This window comes from Agelaius tricolor, unplaced genomic scaffold, assembly GCF_023055355.1.
Source record: "Agelaius tricolor isolate 1412-34295 unplaced genomic scaffold, bAgeTri1.0.p SCAF_19, whole genome shotgun sequence".
Taxonomy (NCBI): domain Eukaryota; kingdom Metazoa; phylum Chordata; class Aves; order Passeriformes; family Icteridae; genus Agelaius; species Agelaius tricolor.
Window position 1 is genome coordinate 9728497 of NW_027269279.1, and position 22028 is coordinate 9750524.

Here is a 22028-nt window from a genome sequence, read left to right on the forward strand (position 1 = left end):
ACTGTTTTACAAAGCTTAACAAAAAAAATAACCTTCTAATCCATCTAAAACAATTTGAACAAGTAATTCTTTCAATGTCAAAGTATCCATTACTAGTGAAGTGTATTGGAATGTTGTCTTAAAATCATAAGGAATTATAACTGATTTTTTGTGCCTGTGGTATCACTGCTGAACAAATGCACTGAAAAACTCTTTTGGAGCAGGGAACCATGTTTTGCTTGGTCAGCACGTAGCGTAAGCTCGATGCAGTCTCTTAGCAAGCTCCTGGACATCAGCAAATTGCAAATAATAAAAAAGCTGTATTAGACCATTGCACCAAATGGCAGCTTAGTACTTAATTTGTGACCTAAGAAAAAAAAAATACAACTCAAAAGCAGGGTTGCACAATACTGGGCCTGATGCAGTTTGTACTTATAGAACAGGACTGGCTTGGTATTACTAAAAGTCAATTTGTTAGATATTCGCTGTGAGCACAGTGTTGCACAATATGTGCAATAAATTACTGCGTGCATGTATGATCATATTCTGATCACAGAACAAATGCCTCTGTTCTCTATTGCACATTCTCAAGTGTAAATCATCAGGTTTCCAAAACTTCTTTGAAGAATTTTTTTTCCTCGTGATTGGTTTGATGTTGAATCAAGTTCAGTCACCTCAGACACTGACAGCTAAGCCTGAAGGTGAAATACACGAGGTATGAGTCCCATCTTGTTTGTGAATGTTTGCACAGCCAACATTTGAAGCCATACCCAATTCATCGGCTTCGAATTTCAAATCTGTGTGACTGCAGCACCCCGAGAAGAGACACTGGCGCCCTAAGCCTCCGCCCGCCCCGGACAAAGCCCCGGGGTCGGGTCGGTCCGGCCCGGGACAAAGCTTTCAAAAATACCTGCACCAGGAATAGTGTGACCAGCAGGACCGAGGAAATTATTGTCCTGTACTTGGCACTGGTGAGGGCACACCTCGAGTGCTGCATCGAGTTCTGGACCCCACCGTTCAGGAAGGCCCTTGAGGAGTGTGTCCAGAGAAAGGCAACGAAGTTTGGGAAGAGTCTGAAGCACAGTACCTATGAGGAGCTGATGAGGGGGCTCAGCCTGGAGAAAAGTAGGCTCAGGGGGGACCTTACTGCTCTACAAGTACCTGAAAGGAGGTTGTAAGGGTAGGGGTCCAACTCTTCTCCGAGGCAACAGCGCCAGGACGCGAGTACACAGTCTTATTAAACTACGCCAATGGAGGTTTAGGTGGGACGCACGCGGAATTTCTTTCCAAAAAGAGTGATTAGACATTGGAATGGGCTGCCCAGGGAGGTGGTGGAGTCACCGTCCCTGGAGGTGTTTAGGGACAGGCTGGACGTTGCCCTTAGTGCCATGGGCTGGATGACACGGTGGTGCTCGGTCACAGGTTAGACTCGATGATCTCAGAGTTCTTTTCCAGCCTCAACGGTTCAGTAACCCCTCACCGGAGGCACCGGGGCCCGGCTCCCCCCTTGCTGGCTCTCTGAGGGCGTGAGTGCCCGGATGTGCCGCCCCGCCTCCCGCACGTGCGCGGCGCCAGCGCGCGCGGCTCCCCCGCCCCCGCCCGCGGGCCAACCGCCGGGGCGCGCGCCCGGGGAGGGCGGTCCCGGGCGCAGAGCTCGCGAGAGGAACATGGCCGCGGCGGGCCGGGGTGAGCGGGGCAGCGCGGGTGGGGGGCGCGGGGCGCGCGGCCGGGCGCCGACTCAGCGGGTCCGCGCCTCACGGGGCGGCCGCGCTGCCGCGCGCTGGAACCGGGCCGGGCCGCTGAGCGAGAGCGGCACCGCCGGCAGCCATCGTCGCCCGGCCCCGGGGTGGGCTGCGCGCCGCCCCGCCCGCAGAGCCTTCTGAAGGAGGTTGAGGGGGTGGGAGTGCCGAGAGCGGCGGCCGCCCCCTCTCTGCCGGGGGCGGGCAGGGTCCCCGCGAGGCCGCAGCTGGGCACACGGGGGGGCGGCCCCCCAGCCCCGCCGGGCCGCTCTGGGCCCCGAGCAGGTGGAGGTGCCGGTGTCCGCACCGCGCCCTGGGACGCGGCTCGCCCCGGCCCGGCCGCTGGTGGATGTGTCCTGTGTTAGTACTTGCTAGGGAGGAACACTCGCTCCCGGGGGAGGTGCGGGGCTGCGGGCAGTAGGGCGGCGCTGCGGGCCCGGCCCGAGCCCTGCGGGCGTTGAGATGGGAGCGCCTCGCCCGGGGGAGACCGGAGGCCCTCCGTGTCCCCGATCGTGGAGCTGCAGCGGAGGTCACTGGGCTGTGAGGAGAGCTGCGACCCTTAGAGCAGGGACTGTTAACGAGTTCGGCTCGTTTTGTGCGGCATGCCTGGATTTAGATGGCACTTGGTCAATCCATTTTAGCGTGGAATAGGTTGCCCAAGAAGGTGGTGGAGTCACCATCCGTACGGCGTTTAAAAGACGATGTGGCGCTGGGTGATGTGCTTTAGGGGTTTCGGTGGCAGTGCTGGTTTGATGGTTGGACTGGACGATAGAACAGGTCTCTTCCAAGCCTGACGATCCCATGATTCCAGAATCAGCGTTGTTAATAAGTGTATGTATCCGCAGCACCCGCATGCACAGATCCCCATGCGGGTGCAGGTCCCTTGGCTGGCACTTGCGGCAGTGACATTCTTGGGGCCGCGGGGAGCCAGTGCAGAGCTGTGCTGCCGTGCCGTGCCTTTCTGCCAGCAAATACATTTGCCTTTGTTCCATTTCTGTGGGGTTTGTCTTGGTGTGCAAGTGTGCAGTGCAGAAAACTGCTGTTAGGCAGTCTCAGTGCAGTCAAGAGATACCAGGACTTCTGCCTGCTGCAGGCAATTGGTTGAAATAAAGAGTACAGGATTTAAAGTGAATAAATCTGTTTGTTTAGCTATAAAGTAAATATCAGGAAAATTATCCTTTTATGAATGTTTCAAAAGCACCTCCATAATGTCTGCTATGTCAATATGTCTAAAATACTTAAAGCTTAAACATCACTCACCTTTTAAGAAAAAAAGCCAAGATTTCCCTTTCCTGTGAGTACAGCATGTTCTGAAGTTCTTGTTTATGCGAAGGTGTTCACATTTCTTCCTCACAATGCATCTTTTCCTTTATGAGAAAAAAATGCCTAGGTTTTGAATTAATTGAGGTTTTAAAGCTTTCAACCAAGGCACAGCTGGCATTTCATAAAATTATTCCCTTAATGTGTGACATTTTATCTTGTTCCTTCCTAAAGTTTTCTGTCCTGTGTAATTGCTTAGGGCAGGTATGACTTTGTAGTATAAACTGCATTTAAAACTTGACAAGATTGCTGTCTGGTAATGACACCAGTTATTAAGCAAATAAAACCACCTGGAAGCTGAACATCCTTAGTACATTGTTGGGAGTACAGAATATCTTTCAGGATTTGGCAGTATTTGGAGAAGTGTAGAAAACTGAAGTTAATGATGCAAATGAGTTTTTAGAAGCAGTCATACAATAACATGGAAATCACCTTTATGTTTACCTTTTGTTTGTCAGATTCTGTTGAATTATAAGGTAGTATCAAACAGCTTTAATAGTGAGGGTTAATACATAGCTATTCAAACAAATTTAGTGATTTATATGCATAAAATACTTTAAAAATATTGGATAGGGAATATGCTTAGTTGAGGTTTGGGGTTTTTTAAACAGCGTTTAGATTACTGATGAAATGATTATTGGAAGGAAGAGGGAATATATTTTACCATAGGCCATTTATTTTTGTGGGCCTTTTTGGCTCTTTTTGGCATTTCCGTCTTGTAACCTCTTCCTCTTGTGTGTTTTGCTTTGGTTTTTTACATGTGCGGCTTTTAACCTCTGTCACTGACATGTACAGAAACCATAACATCAGCTTCAGCCTTTAAAAGAATTAAAAGTAGTCTCATAGGATTCATCTCTGGGATCAAAAGTAAAATTGTGTGGCTGAGCAATACCTGTGGGTTCAAAGCCAAAACTGGCAAACTCCATTAGTGTTACTGTATGAAACAGCGTTTGATAAATGCCAGACTTTAAAATAACTGATTTTTTAAACTTTTCTAAATATGGTGAGCAGTAGGTTTCTATTGACTTAATCATATGTGTCTATATATGTATATATGTACACACACAGTCTAAAGTATTCTAATAAATGAAATGTTGATGTTGGAACAGGTCCATTTGAGTTGATGACATACCGAAAAGACAAAATGTGGATGGGAACAGTTTTCTTTTTTTGTAAACATTCCATTGTATTGGAATCTATAGAAAACTAAAATGCATTTCTGTTGTCTAATTGGTACTTGTGTAATTGGTGTGAAGACTTGAAGGAACTAGGACTGAGTTTGTGTATTGCAGTTGAGCTAAAAGGAGCAGATGATGCACCTCTGGTACTGCTGTTCTTGCCAGAGGTAATTGGAAAGACAAATATCATCTTAGAATTTGAGTAGGAATATGAAAGGTGCTAAAAGATGCACATAAAGTATATTAAAATCACTGTACTCTCAGGATCTTAACCTAATAACACACTTTTACATCTGAAAACTGCAGAAGCTGAGAAAGCTGAACTAGTATTCTTAAGACTTTAATTTTTCAGGTAGAACAAAATATGTAATTTTTAAAATAACAAATCCTTGAGACATCTTTGTGATTTTTGTTTTTCCTTTTTACTTTCCAACCAACCAGGAATGTGCTGAAACAGACACTCTACAAGGGTGCTAGAGATACAAGGTAAGTGCTGTATCTTAAAAAATTTAAACTTTTTAAATAAGTTTTTTTTTTTTTAAATAAAGCTGCTAGGCTATTTTTTTAGTGAGCAGTGTATTCCTTTAAGTTGTGCTTAAGGTTTTATAATCCTGTTAAAATGGAAGGTTTTCCAGGAGATCTGTTCCTATACAAACAGAAATTTGGTTATAGGTAGTACATGTATTACATAAACTGAAGAGCAAGTTATTGTGATTTTATGCTTTGGCCTTTGATATGAGTGGGTTTTAATCACCTCTTAAGATTATGACTTAACTACTCATATGCTGATTAAACAATATTTTCTCTTTTTAGAGGACTGTCATGCTTGCAAGCCTTCATAGATGTTAGCTGTTTTCCACATGTGAATAGTTTTGATATTAAAACTTCAGCCTGTAGAACATTTTGTTTACTTTTAACAGTTTTTCTGCAGTGACTCAGGCTTGTACCAGCACAGCACCTCCAGAGGGACTCCAGATCCTGTGTGGTTTGGTTAAATCAATCCAGTTAGAGATGAGGAAAATTCTCTCTCAAAGGGAGTCACAAAGGGTGCTGGCCTCTGCTGATAGTGCTGTTTCAGGAGGTGTTAGCAAGGGAAGTCAAGCAGCTCAGTAAAACAAGGAACTTGGGGTACATTGACTGACACATTCTCAGTTCTGGAACTGTGTGCTTCTGGAGGTTACCTGATCCCTAAATGGTGAAAATTCTGATCCTGCCCTTCCCTCCTCATCTTCAGTGTGGGAAAAAGAGGATGGGACAGGTTGCCTGATTTTCAGGATAACCAAGACTTAAAGCCTCTTGATAGTTTCCACTGAGGCCTCCTAGATGAACCAGAGCATTGGTTCCACCTCTACAGAAAAAGCAGACACTGCACACGACTGTCATGGCTAAGAGCTGCTGCAGAGCCTGGAAGAACAAGATGTACAGAAGTGGATATCCACAGAAGGGGGTATGTATCTGTAGCATTGATGTGTTCCAACAACCCCAGAACTGTGTTAGGCAAAAAATCCCAACTAGAAACACTTAAATGTAGGGGAGCTTCCCCTGACCTGAAGGCAAGGTGTGTTTAGGGTTGTGTGCAGGCTCCATGAAGAGCAGCTTTGATTACACTTGGCAAACCAGTTCACTTTGTGTCCTCCTGTAGTAAATCTACAACCTTTGGTTCTTACTGTGAATAAATCTGCTGCTTTTTTAGCTGCATGTCCAAAAACAAAGATGAACGACTGAAATAAAGACTATTTGCACTTGACAGCCATGAACGTTTGATGTTTGCTTCTTCAGATGAAGAAATGCTTCTTTTTCCATGCTGTGCTGTATTCCTAGCATTGTTTTGAAACATTTTTAGCACCTGAAGTTCAAGAGCCAGAATTGCCCAGTGTTAGTTACAGAATACAACTTTTTTCAAACTTTCCTTCTGTGGCAAATATTGATGTCTACCACAAAAATCTTCCATATCCTGAAACTCCAAAGCAAATGCACATTACAGAATTTATTGAAGTGTTCAGATTACTGTAATTAAATCCAGATGTTAATGTAACAGTTTTGTGCTTGGCCAATAAACTGGATCTCTCTGATTGTTGACTCAGTAGAGAGTATTTTAAAATTTCATATTTGGTACTTGGCTTAAGCATTAATTAAATGTTTGAGAAGGGGCTTTTACTTGGGCATGGTGCCAAAAGCAACAAAGTGAGAGAGAAGTCCTGGTTACACTCAGTTTTGATCTTTACACCAACTAGTGAAACACAAAAAATAAAGACAAAAAGGACACCCACTGGTTTTCTGTCCTTCTAAGTGAATTTATGACATAGGTAGTCCTAGTTACCTACCTGAGAAGGACATGCAGTTGTGTTCATGTTTCCACATTTTGTGTCTAATCCTAGAAGCCTGCTGGAAGGCTAGGGAACGGTTGCTGAAAACTTGTTTACAAATTCTAGAGACATCAAAATTAGAGTCTTAGTCATTCTTGAAGTGTAAAAGGTAGCTTATAAAAATTCAGCAGAGAAACTCATTAAAATGAGTTCAAATTGTTAATGTATTAAGTTATTTCAGGAGTTTTTGAATGGACTAATAAATCACTCTGAACTATTTTTGAGTCTGTTTTTTCCTTATATATCACTTGGTACACTATTTTTTTTAGGATTTCATCTTTAAAAATAAAATTTTAAACATATTTTTCCATGGAAAGTACAACTAAGACAGGTACCAAAAAAAAAAAGCCTTAATGTTTGGCTAATGTTTTTCAGTAATTTGTACTCTTTGTACAGTTATACTCTTTATAAGTATACTTAGTATATTTATAAGGTTTTTGTTAAAGATTTGTAACCTGTATGAGTTAGGAATTTATAGAAACAACTGGAAGCTTCACCATTTTCTACTTAATGTTTTCAACATTAATTTCATTTGCAGTGTCTGGACTGCAGAAGGTTTTTAATACCCAGTTTATGAGGGTAGAGCTCAATTATGGTCTTTCTAGTAAATAATTAAAGAGATGTTACTGCTTTATTTTGCAGTCTTTATTATTTCTGAATTTGTATGGGTTAATTACAGTAATGCTTCTTTATATTAATGTCAAATAATACAGCAGCATTCAAGTACTAAGTACTGAGCAAATACTGTCAGTTTTTGCAAAATATGAACTGTCTCTATGGTTATGGGAATTATAAGTCTTCCGATGTGAATCAAGCCCTAAATAATTCTCTCTGTGTCTTTAGACAGTTTTAACCAACTTTCTTTGCTTCTATGAATAACTGAGTGTATTTTGTGATTTCTTCTGGAATCAGATCCTCCCTCCTCTGCCAGATGTTCCACCCTTCCTCTGTTCTGCCAGTTAAACCATTTGATGACTCTTTTACCAGGTCCTGCATCAGAAGCCTAATTTAAAAAACTTGTCGTGCAAAATTGGTAAAAGAGAAAAGTAGAATCTCTTGGAAGGGGTGAAATGCAGGTGGTGAGAATCTGCTCTGGCCCATAGTTCATCCTGGCTGTCCTGGGCAGGAGCACAGGTGGGACTGTGGAGCCAGCCCAGCCCCCAGTGTGAGCTGGGGATGGGTAAAACACGGGGGCTGTTCCCTGTGCTGCAGAGAAACCCACACTGACAGGAGACCCTTGGCCATGGTTCTACACCAGCTGTTCCCAAACACCTGGGGCACCTGGGGCCTGGAGGTGGTGCAGGAGACAATTCCATGGTGTCTCCCAGCTGCCTGTGGGTTCTTGGCATAGGTGGGAGACTTTGGAAAGCCTAAGCCAAGCCTTGTGCTGGCTGCCTGAGGAACATGGTCAAGGAAAGGTTATCGAGGAAGGATGGTATACAGAGCTTTTTTGATGGGTAAAACTGATTGAGGTGATTTAGTGATAGATGGAGGATAGAAGAAAATAGAGAATACAGGAATAGAAATCAGGAAAGTGGGTATTGCAGTAATCTGGGGAAAAAATAACTATTGTCTGACACTAGAAAAAGAACAACGAAAATAAACCAAGAGAAAAAACTCCTTGGCTACAGTGTTTATATCTGATACCAGATTACATTTAATGAATATCTTGTATTTTCCAACAGTTTCTAATAAAGCTTTGTAGTATCTTTTTAAAATATTTTGAGTGCTGCTCAAACTACAAGAACTACAGAAAGTAAATGTGTGACAGCTGCTAAGTGCAGAAATTTGTAATCTACTGTAAACAATTTTATGTCACCATCTATTTCTTACTTATTTTTAAACAAGCAGCTTTGTATATGGAATGAAATATTGGAACACAATAGTTTAACAGATAAGACTTCTTTGAAACTGGCCTTAGGCAACATAAACTCTCCTGACCCAGAGTTTCTGTCCTATTAGTCCTTAGCTAATTTCAGTAGGGAAAATGGAATTCAAGTTCATTTTAGCTTTGGAGATCGTGAGAAATTGGTTCTTAAAATACTGAGGGCATGGACTGTGGATTATTGCATTAAACTGTTTGGAACATCAGAGTTTTCAGGCACCATACTAATAAAATACTTTTTCTGATTATTTTAGAATATGGGTGTTGATCTGGAGATTAGGCTTCATCAGTTATAATCTTGGATCTGTATTTATAAAGAAGCAAGAAGTTATATTCCTTCCTGTAGTCTCACCCTGTTCCTTGTTAGAAGAAACGCGTTTGATTTGAAAAGTAAAAATTTGGCTTCTGTTAAGTGAAGAGTGTAATTTTGTCTTTATCAAATTACTTGTTATGCTGTTAGTCATAATACTATGTGTGTGGTATATCCTCGTGCTTCATTTCCAGTGTTGAGGAGTGTCAGGGCTGGGATTTTGTGGTTTGTTGTGGGATTTTTCTTCCTGGAAGTCTGCTTAACTATATGGAATTCAGCATTCTTCCAGTCTGCATCCTTGTTGTTTGTATTAAAAAAACCCCTGACTTTAATTCTTAGGAAGATGCTGTAAGGTGTAAATCTAGTAGAAGTGATATAATTGCATTCAGATTGTGACCTTTTGTCACTGCTGTATAAAAATGAGGCCATGTAACACAATGTGGGATTAGAAGTAAGAAACAGGAAAGAATATTGTCAGTGAACTCTTAAGCACTTGGTGTTAATCAGGTAAAGAATGTACAGTAAATTGCTGCTTGAGATGTACCGCAAGTTGATTTATATATATTTTTTAATTAAACATTAATGTGTCACCTTCTAAGTTTTCCTTTTGTCCATTAGCAGATTAAATATTAAAAGTTTCATTTTCAGAAGTTGGGAGCAACAAGTTGACTGGTTTCCATGGGAGCTAATTCAAGTTACTGTTTGCATTGTTAATACCTCAAAGTAGCTGTGTTGGTCCAGTCAATATGCAGGAAAAGGTTTGTGTGAGAGAGATTTTCTTAGCTTTCCTAAAGTTGTGTGTAGGGACTGCTTAATTGAGGACCTTCTGCACATGTCACTGAATTTCAGCTCAGACATAATGATTCTGATTTTTGCAAGATCCCCTAAATTGAAGTTGCTTGTAATCTCTAATTACGCTTACATTATTTTGAATTAATGTCTAATTAGCACTTAGTTTCTTGCTGAATGTAAACAGTATGTTAAATTCTGTCCAGTAGAAGTTGATTGTATTTTTAAAGACAAATTTAACCCCAAATATTACAATAATAAAATAATTACAATAATTAATAACCAAATTTCAATAATAAAACTTTGCTAATCTTTGTAAAGTGCGTAGATATAAAAAGAAGCAAAGTGTAGATTTTTCAAGAAACCTCATTACTAGAAATGGTTGTGCAATCAGTCCCACTTCTGATAGGAGATGGAAAGCAGCATGTTCAACGGGAGGCAGTCCTGCAGTTCCTTCCTCTTTGCTTTGAATCCTTGTGCTTTCCTTGCTTTGTTCAATTCAAGGGCTTGGTTTGCAGGCAGTAAAATAAACAGAGCAGCACCTGCAGCTTAGTCATAAATGGGAACATCTTGCAGTATCCAAGCAAACAAATGAAATCATGGAGTCATCTAACCTTTCCTGAAATGCCCTAAGAGCTTGACCAATGTTCATTTTTAAGATGGACCTCTCTTTTGGCTATCAAAGGTCTCTGAACACATTGGGAAGGATTATGATCCATTTCATTGGTAAAAGTTACCAAGTATTGTCTAAACTATCAAGTGCCTTTATTATACAAAAACAAACACTTGGGGTTTGCTTTTTTCCTATGTTGGAAATTTCAATTACATAAATAGATTCTTCTGGCTACACCTTGTGTTTGCTGGCCACAGAAAATCATGGAGCACATGGGACCTTACTAATCCCTTTCACAAAGTTCTGTCATAGACAGAAGAACTGGACTTGCTTTTAAGCAGCTTAATCTGAGTTGATGTCGCAATTACTCAAACACTCCTGCAAAGCACGTCATATTAAAACTGAAATTAATAACTTTGGGATTTTTGCTCATTGGAATTCAAGTAAGTTGCTTTGGAAGTCATATGTCACAATGTTTCATTGGAAAAAAATATTATTCAAATATGTAGATATTTATGAGGGTGAGAAAGTAGGAGCATCATTTGTTTGCACACCACACTAATGCAGATAGCTGTTGTGTGGTTGGTTTCTTTGTTTCTTTGCCCTGCTAAATTTAGGTGTAAAACTGACCTTGTGTTGCTTTGTAAACTCAGCCTAAATGTATTTGTTGTCAGTGTTAATGTCAGCTTCTTAAATTACAGTATTAAAGGAAATTTAGAATATTGACAATCAACATCATCTTCAGAGACTGAAAAATAGAAATGTCATATTTAGATTTTTCTGACCATTTGCATAAAACACATTTCTATATACAGTAACATGTAAACAAGACACTACTTCATGTTTTGCCTATCTAGTTTTAAGTCTTTTTATGAAGCTCTTTATTTTAATAGAACTAGTGAGGATATGTGCTATGACAGCTTCGTATTTATTTAATCAAGTGGAACCAGCTGAACCACTTCAGGTTGCCTTAAGACAACATTAAGAGGAGCATTGTTTATTAAGAATATCCACAGAAAAGATGAGATTAAATCAAATTATGTCTGCTCATAGAGTGATTAAAAGTAAAAAGTTGTTGAGGACTGTGCCTGAAGTGCTTCACTTACAACAAGTTATGGGTCAATTTTTCTACACTTCAGGTATTGTGGCCAGAATTCTGGTTGCTGCTAAGTGCTCTTAGGGAAGATGGATTTAGTTGTAGATGAAATAAATCATTGTCTTCTCATCATTCAGAGTTTTCAGCATAAATCTTTCTGAACTCTGCTGCAAACACTGCAAGTTAACACAGCATAGCTTCTGTTCATGAAGCATTGTGTCAGTGGAAGGTGAGTTGAAGGCTGTCCTGGGTTATCAGGGTGGGTTAATGGATGTTTGCTTCCATGCCAGTCTTAAACAGCTCTCTAGAGATGAGCATCTCTCCTGCAGGGTGGAATTGCAGAGCAGTTCAGATTTCTCCCTAAAAATGGAGGTTGTTGACTGGGTGGTACCTTTAAGAGGCAGCTGATATTAGACTTCACTTTTTCTTTGGTCTCTCAGACCAATTTATTGGTTTTGGTGCACACTTTGGAGTTTCTCAACTGTTTCTTAAAGGAAGATGACATAGTTGAACAGTTTTATATAATCAGTAAACAATTTAAAAATCACTTCTGTCTGAAGGTATGGGTTCTGTTTCAGTGATGACTGTTGTGCATATTGAACCTTTGCTTGCTATATTTAAAATACTTGTAAAAAGTTTAGCATTTTGAATAAGTTCTATTATTATCATTTTAAAGCCCTTGAAATGTGAATACAGAAGATAGTTGTAAGAGTTACAATTACTTTAAACATTTGTTTGAAACCTTAAGGTATTTAAACACTAAGCTTCACAGCATTGCTCTGAGGTAGATTCTTTCCAGTAAAGGTTGATGTGTAGCCAGATTTCATGAACTCTTGTTTGAACAGGTTAGTTTGAGAAGGCAGTAATGTGAGAAAAGAATAGATAAATCATCTCTATGGCCCTGCACAGCGACAGGGTAGGCTTTAGTTTCCCCACACTTTAATGGAGCTGTGGGAGGCTGCCTTTATTCCTCAGAGCCCCACACTGCAGGGTAATTCATTTGCACTTAGCAGGGCTCAGCTCCCATTACCAATTACTGTGATATTTTTTTCCTGCCTGGAGGTAGCAGTGGAGGGAATGAATGTATCATCAAGGATTCTCCTGACTCATCCCCAGCCTCTGTCCAGGTACAAGTAATTGTCTATACATTACCTCATGGACGATGTGCATTTGCCACTGTAGCTTATTCATTTTTCATTTTTGGATCAGTCCAAAGACTTAAGATTTAAAGACTTCCTCTGAAGAATTAGTAAAGAGAATCTCAGTGTAGCATTGTCATCAAAATATGCAGAAGTGTTAAATGAGTTTCTGGAGGTCTTTTGGTGTCTGTTCAGTGGTATGTATTTAGCTAGAGCAGACAGTTACAAAAATTTATTCTCAGTTATTTAATAAAAGTGGATATTTTTCTGCAGTATCAAACAGTCCAGGAGGACTCTGTGCTCCTGGAAGAAACACATTATTCCAGGTACTGGAACAGTGAGAAGCATGACAGGACCTCAGTTTTGTCAGATATTTCTGCACACTGTTTTTTAAAGAAATGAATAGTAATAGTGAGTTTTTCATAATGCATAATCCAAGGTGATTACTCATGGTTAGTCAGCTGCTGATATTTCTCATCTTTTTCTGCTTTTGTATAATTACCTTCATAAAAATAACTGTATGATTTAAATCCTTATTGCCCTGTATTAGACCACAAAACATAATTAATTAGGTTTATCGACATTGTGTTTAACTGTGAGATTGCAGTTTCTCTTTCAATCTGGTAATTAAATGTCACTTTTCATGTCCAAGTTCCCATGCTGCAGTGAGGTGGTGTCTGTAGGAAGGTGCCAGCCCAGCAGAGGTGAGGCTGTGCTGTCCCATCAGGGTTTGTGTCCCCACAGCCCCTGCTGTGTTTCTGACCCCAGCAGCCGCTGGGGCTGAGGAGCATCACCCTTTGGAGCACAGCCCCTCTTTGGTGTGGCTCCAGCAGCTGATGGAGATGGAGACTGCAGCCAAGCCATGATTTGTTTGTGCATTTCTCTTCACCCCTTGCTGATAGGCAGCATGCCGAGAGCAGCCATCCTTTAAAAGCCTGGGTCTCCTGCTCTCCTTGGAGTGGATGTTCCATGGCCAGGGCTCCTCTCCGGGAAGTGACTCCTGGAGCTTCCAATTCCCGCACTCTGCAGTGAGCTCAGTGTTCCCGACTGCTCTGTTTATGTTCGGGCCTGATGTGCGCTGATCCTTGGAAGAAAGGAGACACTGAGCATTCCAAGGCTCTGACCACTGGACTGGACTCAGTTGTAGCCTAGGAAGGAAGTTTGCTGTAGGCATGGGTAGGGTCTGCTGCAGTCTGAAAGCACAGTCCTTGCCCTTCTTCTTGAGAAGGGAAGGGGAATTGCCAAGTCAGTCTCAGATTGTGACTGCTCACATTCTCTCAGGTCATTAGTGCCCACTGCTCAAATAGAAGGAATATTTAAAACCATAACAGCCCCCAAAGGGCCTCAGTGTCAGAAATCACTGTTCCCACTGCACAGATTACCAAGTCTTTCTAGGCACTGACAGGGAGACTGAAAAGCTTAATGCAATGGCCTGCCTTGGCAGCTGTTGGTTAACCTGCTGGATCTCACACTTTTTGAGGATCTCTTCTAGTGTTTTCTGATACATTGAAGAAGAAGGTAAGAAAAACAAAACAAACCCAACTTTTGACATTTCTAGTATTCTCCCCACTGAAGATTCTGGTATATTACAAACTGCTAGAGTTTTAAATTTTGCTGAGTTTTATAAATGGAGAAACTGAGTGCTCATGTTCACACCATGATTCTGAAAATCCTGGAGCTGATATTGCTAATATCTGATGACTGTTAATTCAGTACTGTACTGGGTACAGGTTCCTTGCAGGTGTGAGTGAGTGAGCAGTGTTAATGTCAGCCAGTTGACTTGGCCAAAGCTTGAATGCATTGTCATTCTTGAACTGTTATTTTCCAGCAGATTGCTAAAATAAAAGCTGGTTTACTACTGAAGTGTCATCCAGATTTCAGAGCTTGTGCCAAATAAAATACCAGTTCTGGTGTCTCAAGTAGCAGGGAAGTATAAGATGATAAGATTTTTCCAAGGAAATACATTTTGTCTTCTGAAGATAAAATGTTTAAAAATAAAAGGAGCGTTTGTCTTCAGCAGTTAAGAAGATAGCAACCACCTACAATCTGTGAGAACACTTACATAAGGCTCATACATTGTACAGGAGTTCTGGTTTGCCAGTGCTGGAACACTGTTCCTATGTACTTGTCAGGGAAATGTGAACTGAAGCCTCCTAGCAGTGCTGGTGCATATTCTAATTTGATAATGTGTTCTAAAGGCTAAGTAGGAAAATATTTTTTTCTAATTTTCACTCTACTATTAAACATTTTGCTGTTTCTATGTTAAAAAAAAAAAAAAAAAAACAGAGCAGCTACCTGTAATCATTTAAGACTATTGGAACAATTGAGTAATGTGATTTTTAGTTTCTGGAAATAAGTTGGTATTATGCTTTGCAACAGTTCATAAGCAGAAGTGGAGCAGAGGAATGGATCACACAACTTTAACTTCAGGTGTCTTAGCTGCAAGGAAGGAAGTGGAAACCCCTTGAGTGACAACTGATTTTTGTCAGATCAGCCTGGTATAAAAGGTGCTTTCTTGGATTATGTTAAGTAGAATATTGAAACTTTAGTAGAATGGATTGTTTAAAATTGTATTTTCCTGTACATGTTTTAACTGTTGAGTTTCAGTTATGTTATTAATATACTTTGTGTGCAGGTCTGCTTCAATTCAGGGGTTACACAGATAATGGTTACCATCTGTAAATGCAGATGGCAAATCTGAAATAATTCTTCAGGATTGAGGAGGCTTCAAACAAATGAGAAAGGGGAGGCAAATTGTTATCTTTAACATAAAATGTGAGAGTATCATGGGCTTTACATTCTAAATCAGAAGTTTCTCAGTTTTGCAGATGGTTGCTGGATAAAGTGTTGTACAGGGTTTGATTTTAAACAAGGTGAATAAATATTTTCTACTACTCATTTTCGTGTTTGGACTGTTGATGTAAAAACAATTGGTTATATTAGAAACATCAGAATGAAATGGCTTTTGGAGACTGAAAATAGATGGGAGATATTCTGCATGTATTCAGTTGAGTTTTATGTGAAGTAAATGCTGCTGGTTGTAGCCTGCACCTGATGCTAAAGCAGCTGTATTCATCTGGAGCTGTTAAAATGAGTGTGCTAGAAAATGGTAATGGTTTGCTATCATACATGCAGCAGTGTAAAAATACATTTACAGAGATGTTTGCAGATGTTTTTTGTCCTCATTTATTTCTTTTTTGTTTGATTGTTTGGAAATATATTTATTAAAGTTATTTTTAAGTTCCTAAATTAGTTTTTTCAATCAATAAGGAAAACCTTATGCCAAAGGCAAACTATTAATTTCATGGATGCCAAGTTCAGGAGTTGTCTTCAGAAAGTTGAACAGCTGAATGAATTCTTTATTAGATTCTAATAAAACAAGAGATAAGAATCAAATTAATTGTTTATATTTTATTATTGTAAGTCTCCAATTTGCCATCTTTATAATAGTTTTTAGAAGTTCTGTTTGTTGATTCAGTAAGGAGCTGTAAGAATCCTAGTGTATCTATGCCAGATGTTCATGATGTAGGTCACTGTTGTTTTTTCCCCCTACAAAAAACCCTGGAAATGTTGGGTGGAGATGTGTGTTTTCCATTTTGGGGAAGGTTAAGAGAATTTGTTGTTCTTAGCTCAGAAATATTTCTGTAGTCTGATACAGCAGCAGTTCATAAGTAATAATAAAAAGAAATGAGAGCAAAATGTGATTTGAGATACGAGTAAAGAATTTGAGGAATTTAGACTTTCTGGGAATAATGGAGTGTCTTTTGTTCAAAGATTATGTAGCAACATAGCAATAGGGTTGTTCCAGAGTTAAAGGATCATTTGAGAACATACCTGGGTTTTTAGCAGCCTATATAAAAGATTTAGGAAAAGGGAAGTGCAGTATCTGAGACTCTACTGTGAATTGGAAAGTTTAAAATTAGGGTTAGATTTCTGCACTGGAGAACTTTGGATTTAGAGGTTTCCTAATGATGATGTTCATGTACTGTATGAAACCACAGTGAAAACAGGGCCCTGAGAGTCATGCTCAGCAGGAGAAGAAATGCAGTGTGAAGCAGGGGGGCAGAGCATTCATGCTGAGGTTACCCAAAGGTGGTGAAATCCCTTGCTTTGGAGATTTTCAGAAGCTGACAAGGCAAGTTCCTGAGAGCTGGGAATGCCATGAGATGGGGGATGGACTAGATGACCTCCAGAAGGTCCCTTCCAACCTGATCTCTTAACGTTCATACCACAGATCAAGCACATTTTGTGTGGGAAGTCAAACTTATTTTGAGTTGTGCTGCTGTGCTCAATCAACATCATTTAATTACATGCTGTGTTCTCAGTTGGAGAAACCCACTGAATTTCTGTACATTCCTGAAATAAAAATTAAGGGATGGACGTTACCGATTCCGCAGTGCGTTGTAGATGTGGTGAAAGTCAAGCTAGTTTCATTCAAAGCATGATGTTTACTTACCTGTCATGGGGAAAAAAATTAGTCAAAGCTAATCTGCAGCATAACAAATGCTGAGCCTTAGTACAAGAAGGTGTTTCTATTAATGTCAGCTGGTTTAAAAGCATGAATACAGCTCACGTGGCTTCATCTCTTTGAAAAGTGACTCCAAGGCAACTCCTAACTAGTAAATTGTGGATAAAATGCTGTGAATATGAACAGATAAGCAGCTGAATTTTCAGTTAAATTCTGCTCTGAAGAGACCTGCTTGGTTAATAATGTACTTAATTTGTATGAGTGAGTGGGAGTTTGAGGAGAGTGTAATGTCAGGAAATCGAGTGAGAGCTGAGTAAATTATGCTTCTAGAAGCTAAGAACAAAGAAGAAAAATCTTGCATAACAGTAAGTTAATGTGTCTTCATTTAATGTGAAAGCTCCAGTTGGTAACTAGGGAAAATAATGAAAAATATGCACTTAACCATGATAATTGTTCTGTATAGGTGTATATCAAGCAGTACTTGCTTACATTTCTTATTTTTCAAGTCACACTTTCAGAACATGATTTTCTACTCTTTTGTAGTGTAGGCCATTCTTTGGTTTGTCATCTTGGTTTTTTAAATATCATGTGAACACTTGAAATATTTTGGTATTGATCATTGAAACATATATTGCATTTTCAAAATTCTGAATACACATCCCAACACATGTGGTGTTTATATTCAGAATATTTGAAGTTTAAGGCTGAGTATGGCTAGCAGTTGTGGTTTTTAAGAAGAATAATTTTAAATTAACAAAAAATCTCACAATAACAAGACATTTCCTCATTTTTGTGGATCTGAGTTGTTAATATTTCATATCATTCAAGTTTCCAAGAGTTCAGGGATAGGACTTCATTGACATCCATATTGATTTATTGAAATTTTAATGACTTGATAGTTCTGTGAGGTATAAAAAGCCTGTACCAGTAATTCATACTTCTGTCTCTCCTTACTGTAGATTAGGTACTAAACTAATGATAGAAAGGAAGGCTGTAGTAAATTGGGACTTTTCTTCTACTATTCAATAAGTAGCTAGTGTGCAGTAAAATTAATTTTAAAATGTTCATGGCCAAAAGTCTTCCTTACTGGGGAGAATGAGGATTAACTAGTTCTGATATAGTCCTTTGGTGAAGTCCTCTATAAACACTAACGTTGATTTGGGATCTGAAGGAGAGTTGTGTAGCGCTTCAAAATATTAAAAGCCATTTGTATGTTAGCACAACATATAAATTCAGCATTCTCTAATAGAAGCTGTAGGGAAAAAGGGATGTTGTGCTGATACGCGGGTGGGGACGCAGGGTGGGGCACAGGAGCTCCGGTGAGGGTGACCACGGGGTGATGTTTCTGTCAGTGTGAGCGGAGGAACTGTCCTGCTTTCTGTTGAATTGCCTCTGAATCCATTCCCTGACTGTATTTTTGCCAACCCCGAGATCAGTAGGTAATGTCCTTAATTCTGAAGCCGAACTGTGGTGCGAAGGAGCTGCCCACAGCCCAGATGTGAAGGCAGAGCAGTGTGTGAAGCGTTTGTGGGTGCTGCCGGAGCACAGAGTGACCAGAGCCGCGTTGTTTCCGCAGAGCGCCGAGGCGAGCCCAGGATGGAGCCCGCGGGGCCGGCGGACGCCGAGGACGAGCCCGGGCCCCCGGCGCGGCTGGCGCCCAGCCCGCACAGCGAGGCCGTGGCACACGAGCTGCGGGGGCTGTCGCTGCAGCCCAGCCCCTGCCTGCCGCCCCTCACCGAGCGCAAGAATGGTGAGTGACGGGTGACCGAGTGCCCGGGGGGGACCGGCCGGTGACCGCTCTTACCGCGTCCAGGTGCTGCGGGATGCTGCGAAGGCCATGCCGGGAGCTTCAGCCGCCAGGGCAGCTCTTGGAGCAGCAGCAGGCACTCTGGAACCTGCAATGGAGTTGAGCAGATGTTTAAGTTTTAGTTTAAAAACTGCACCTGGCGTATACTACAAGTATTGATGAAATAGTTTTGAGAGTTGTATTATTATCAGACAAAAAGGGATAATTTTCAATAATGGGTTTTTTTTCTGCATAAATAATACATAATTTATGTTATCTTACAAATTTTAATTCAATATTAGAATACTTCTGGAAAATTTGTTTTTTTCTTAGTTTCCTGTAAAACTGAAATGGATGAGGTGGGTGTCTGTGTCCTGTCAAACCTCCAGAGCAGCCAAACTATTGCTCATCTATAAGTTCAGATTTAGTAAATTGGGTTAATTTGGCTAGAAACAATTTTTTGTAGAAATGATGAAAGTCAGAAGCAAATTTGAACTTTGAACTTGATGGATTCACATTTAAAGTAGTTCTAATAATTTAGTATTTTTACTTTTTACCAGAAATTGGATATTTGCAAGAGTCACTGCTTTATAAAGTCTGTAAGCGTAAGAGATTGTAGTTCACAGAAATACAGTGGCACTTTAAAAAATTCTGAAATGTTTAAAGGTATTTTTTGGTAGGATATTTTTATGCAGGAAGCATTATGCTTACTGGGAGCTCTGGTAGTGATCCTTTAAACCTTTTGTTTACTTGAATGAGTCTTTTGGCAGTAGTCCAGTAGGAGGCTGAACTGTTCTAGTGTTGTTCTGCAGTGTTGTTAAGCTGACTTGCACAAGTTAGTACAGAAACTCTGTTTCCAGCTTTTCCAATGTCACTGCAAGGGTAGGAGGCTTCTGCTCTGGTTTGGTTTTGTTTACCATGGAGGTAATCACAGCATGCCTGGGTGAGCCAGCAGTCACTGGAGCTGTTACTCCCTTCTCCTTTTTCATATTTTCCTCCTCTCCCCTGCTCTCTGCCCCAGAGATCCCAGTCCCAGAGCAAAGCAGGAGTAAGAGTTCGGGTGAGCAGAGCTCGGTGGGTTTGCTGCAAATTCTCATGGTTAGCTTAAGCTCCAGTGGAATTACTGTCCCTTGAGTTTACAAAGGAACATTTATATGCTGTGCCAACTCTGTCAAAGAGGTTTTAACTTCCAACAGAGGATCAATAACAAAACAGTTGGAGTGCATTAGCAGCTTAAGATTTCCTAGTCACTTATTACATGCAGGTATTTACTCCCTGAACAAAGACAAATGGATAATTTTGGGAGGTGGATGTTATATGTCAGTTTCCTGGACTGTCATAATTTTAAGGTTCTCCTATTTCATTTGAGCTGTTTTCAAGTTCTTGGCTGTGGGCAATACTAATGAAACTAATTTCAGGTTCTCATTAGTCTGCATCTTTCTGGATAATTAGGCAGTACACAGAGTGCATTGATCATGTAACCATATGCCCTGTGTATTGCAGTAGTTTTCCATGCCTGTTCTCTGGAGGCAACTCTTGCTCCACTTGCTAAAAAGCAGCAAAAGTTCCTATTTCATTGGTTCTGCTCTTCACACTTGCCACCTCCTGAGTGATGACAGAGATGTGTCTGTGATCTCATGACAGCCATGGGTGTATAGTCCCTCTCATGAGCAGTGGGCCTGGAGTCTGGGAAAAGGCTCTGCATTTGCATCCCTGCCTGAAGGAGGCCAGGTTGGGTCCAGGATGTGCTTTTAGGCATGATGCTGTGTCCTTAGGAAGGACAGCTTGGAGGAAGAGTGACATGGGTGAGGCTCTTTGGAAGCAGCAGGGAGAAAGAAGACTGATGCCTGGTGTTGAGTTGGGCTCTGGTGGAGGAAGCTGACAGGAGTCACAGCAGCGTGGCACGGCCCAAGTAGCAGTCAGAACAATGTGCTGCCCACACACCGTAGCAGTTTCATGAGCTCCTGTCTGAGAGCCAGGAGGTGGCAAGGGAGGGAAGGATAGGCTGGCTGCTGCTGACAGCAGGAGGGTGGATGGGAATGATGCTGCCTGCAGCTTTCCAACCTGCTGTTTCAGAGCCAAATGATGGGAAGGGATTGCACATGTAGATACCATCAAAAAAAGGAAGCAGTGCATGACCAGAGCTTTTTGCATGCTGAATTAATACTTTTGCAGAGCTGGTGAGCATGCCACTTTGCCTGGAAGAGGGAGCTGTGACGGGCTGGGTGTGAGGAGCCATGCAATCATTATTTCCAGGTACACATAAAATAGAAAGCTCCTTGTGTATTTACAGCAGCCTCTCTTGGCTCTGCAGTGGCTTCCTTGACTATCTCATTGTGCCAAACTCTTCTTGGGACAGTGGCTACTAGTTTCTGAAAAAGAGACACATTTCTGAAAAAGAGACATGTAAGTTGCTCTTGTGCAGTTGTCATCCACAGGTAGGAGCTTGGTTATATTCCTGTAAAGATGAGTGGATAAGTGGCTGGCACCTGTCAGGGCCATTGAGTGCCCTTTGGCTCTGCATTTTAGCCATAAATCCTGTCAGAAGGAGTGTGTGCCCATTCCCTGCCCTTTGTGAGGTGTGGAGAAGCAGTTCTGTTGCAGGCAGGGGGATCTCTGAGGTGTCTGCTCCTCCAAGCTCACAGCCAGCACAGGAAGGGGATTGCTTCTGCTTCCCTTTGGGCCTGTGCAACATCAGCTGGAGGAGGAGAGAGAAGGTGGTGCTGTGCCTCCCATTGCTGGCAGCAGCTGTTCTCCAGCAGAATTGGGCTAACTGAGAGAAGAACCAAGAGTCTTGGATATTTTGTAGGAAAAAAGCCTTGGGACAGTGAGCACCTTAAAGTAAAAGTAAGACTGGTAAAATCTCAATTAGGAGAAAGCAAGTGCCCCTGGCTGAGTAAGGACAGGGACACTCAGGAGCAGAGACCCTGAGGCACTGAAGGTCAGGTGAGAATTGCAGCTTCCTGTGGGGCTGCAGAGCTTGTGGGGTACTGTGGGGAATTCAGGGAAGGTGGAACACACACACACACAAAACCCAACACAAACCCAAACATAAACAAATACTCCAAATGGTGTATATTGAGTCCTCCTAAGGGACCAGTCAAGTCAGCTGGGAGACACAGTTCTTTAAATAACTGAATGAAATCCACATCCCACTTAACCTAATGGTATTACTTAAATAAATTTGATGATCCAAGGGATTTTTTCTGGCATCCAAGAGCTGTGGTGTATTAGTTTGCCTGTTATCTCTTATCTTCCACTCCTTCAGTATGTAGCACTGGTAACGTGCATTCTTGGCATAGTTTTATGGCTTCTGAACAAATTCTCAATCCTCTGTGCAATTAATAGATTTGAACTGCA

At 41.2% G+C, this 22028-nt stretch overlaps 1 protein-coding gene across 2 annotated transcripts in view; it reads left to right on the forward strand.

Annotated features, from left to right (window-relative positions):
- The first annotated feature begins 1539 nt into the window (after positions 1 to 1539).
- Positions 1540 to 22028, forward strand: part of MRTFB (myocardin related transcription factor B) — a 67132-nt gene continuing 46643 nt past the window's right edge. The window contains exons 1-3 of one of the 2 annotated variants that reach the window (XM_071444205.1): positions 1540 to 1665; positions 4658 to 4702; positions 18459 to 18632. In XM_071444205.1, coding sequence (XP_071300306.1) covers positions 18479 to 18632 — 154 coding nt within the window. In that variant the 5' untranslated portion in view covers positions 1540 to 1665; positions 4658 to 4702; positions 18459 to 18478. The remainder of the gene's footprint in view (positions 1666 to 4657; positions 4703 to 18458; positions 18633 to 22028) is intronic. The other variant, XM_071444207.1, reaches the window with a different exon arrangement.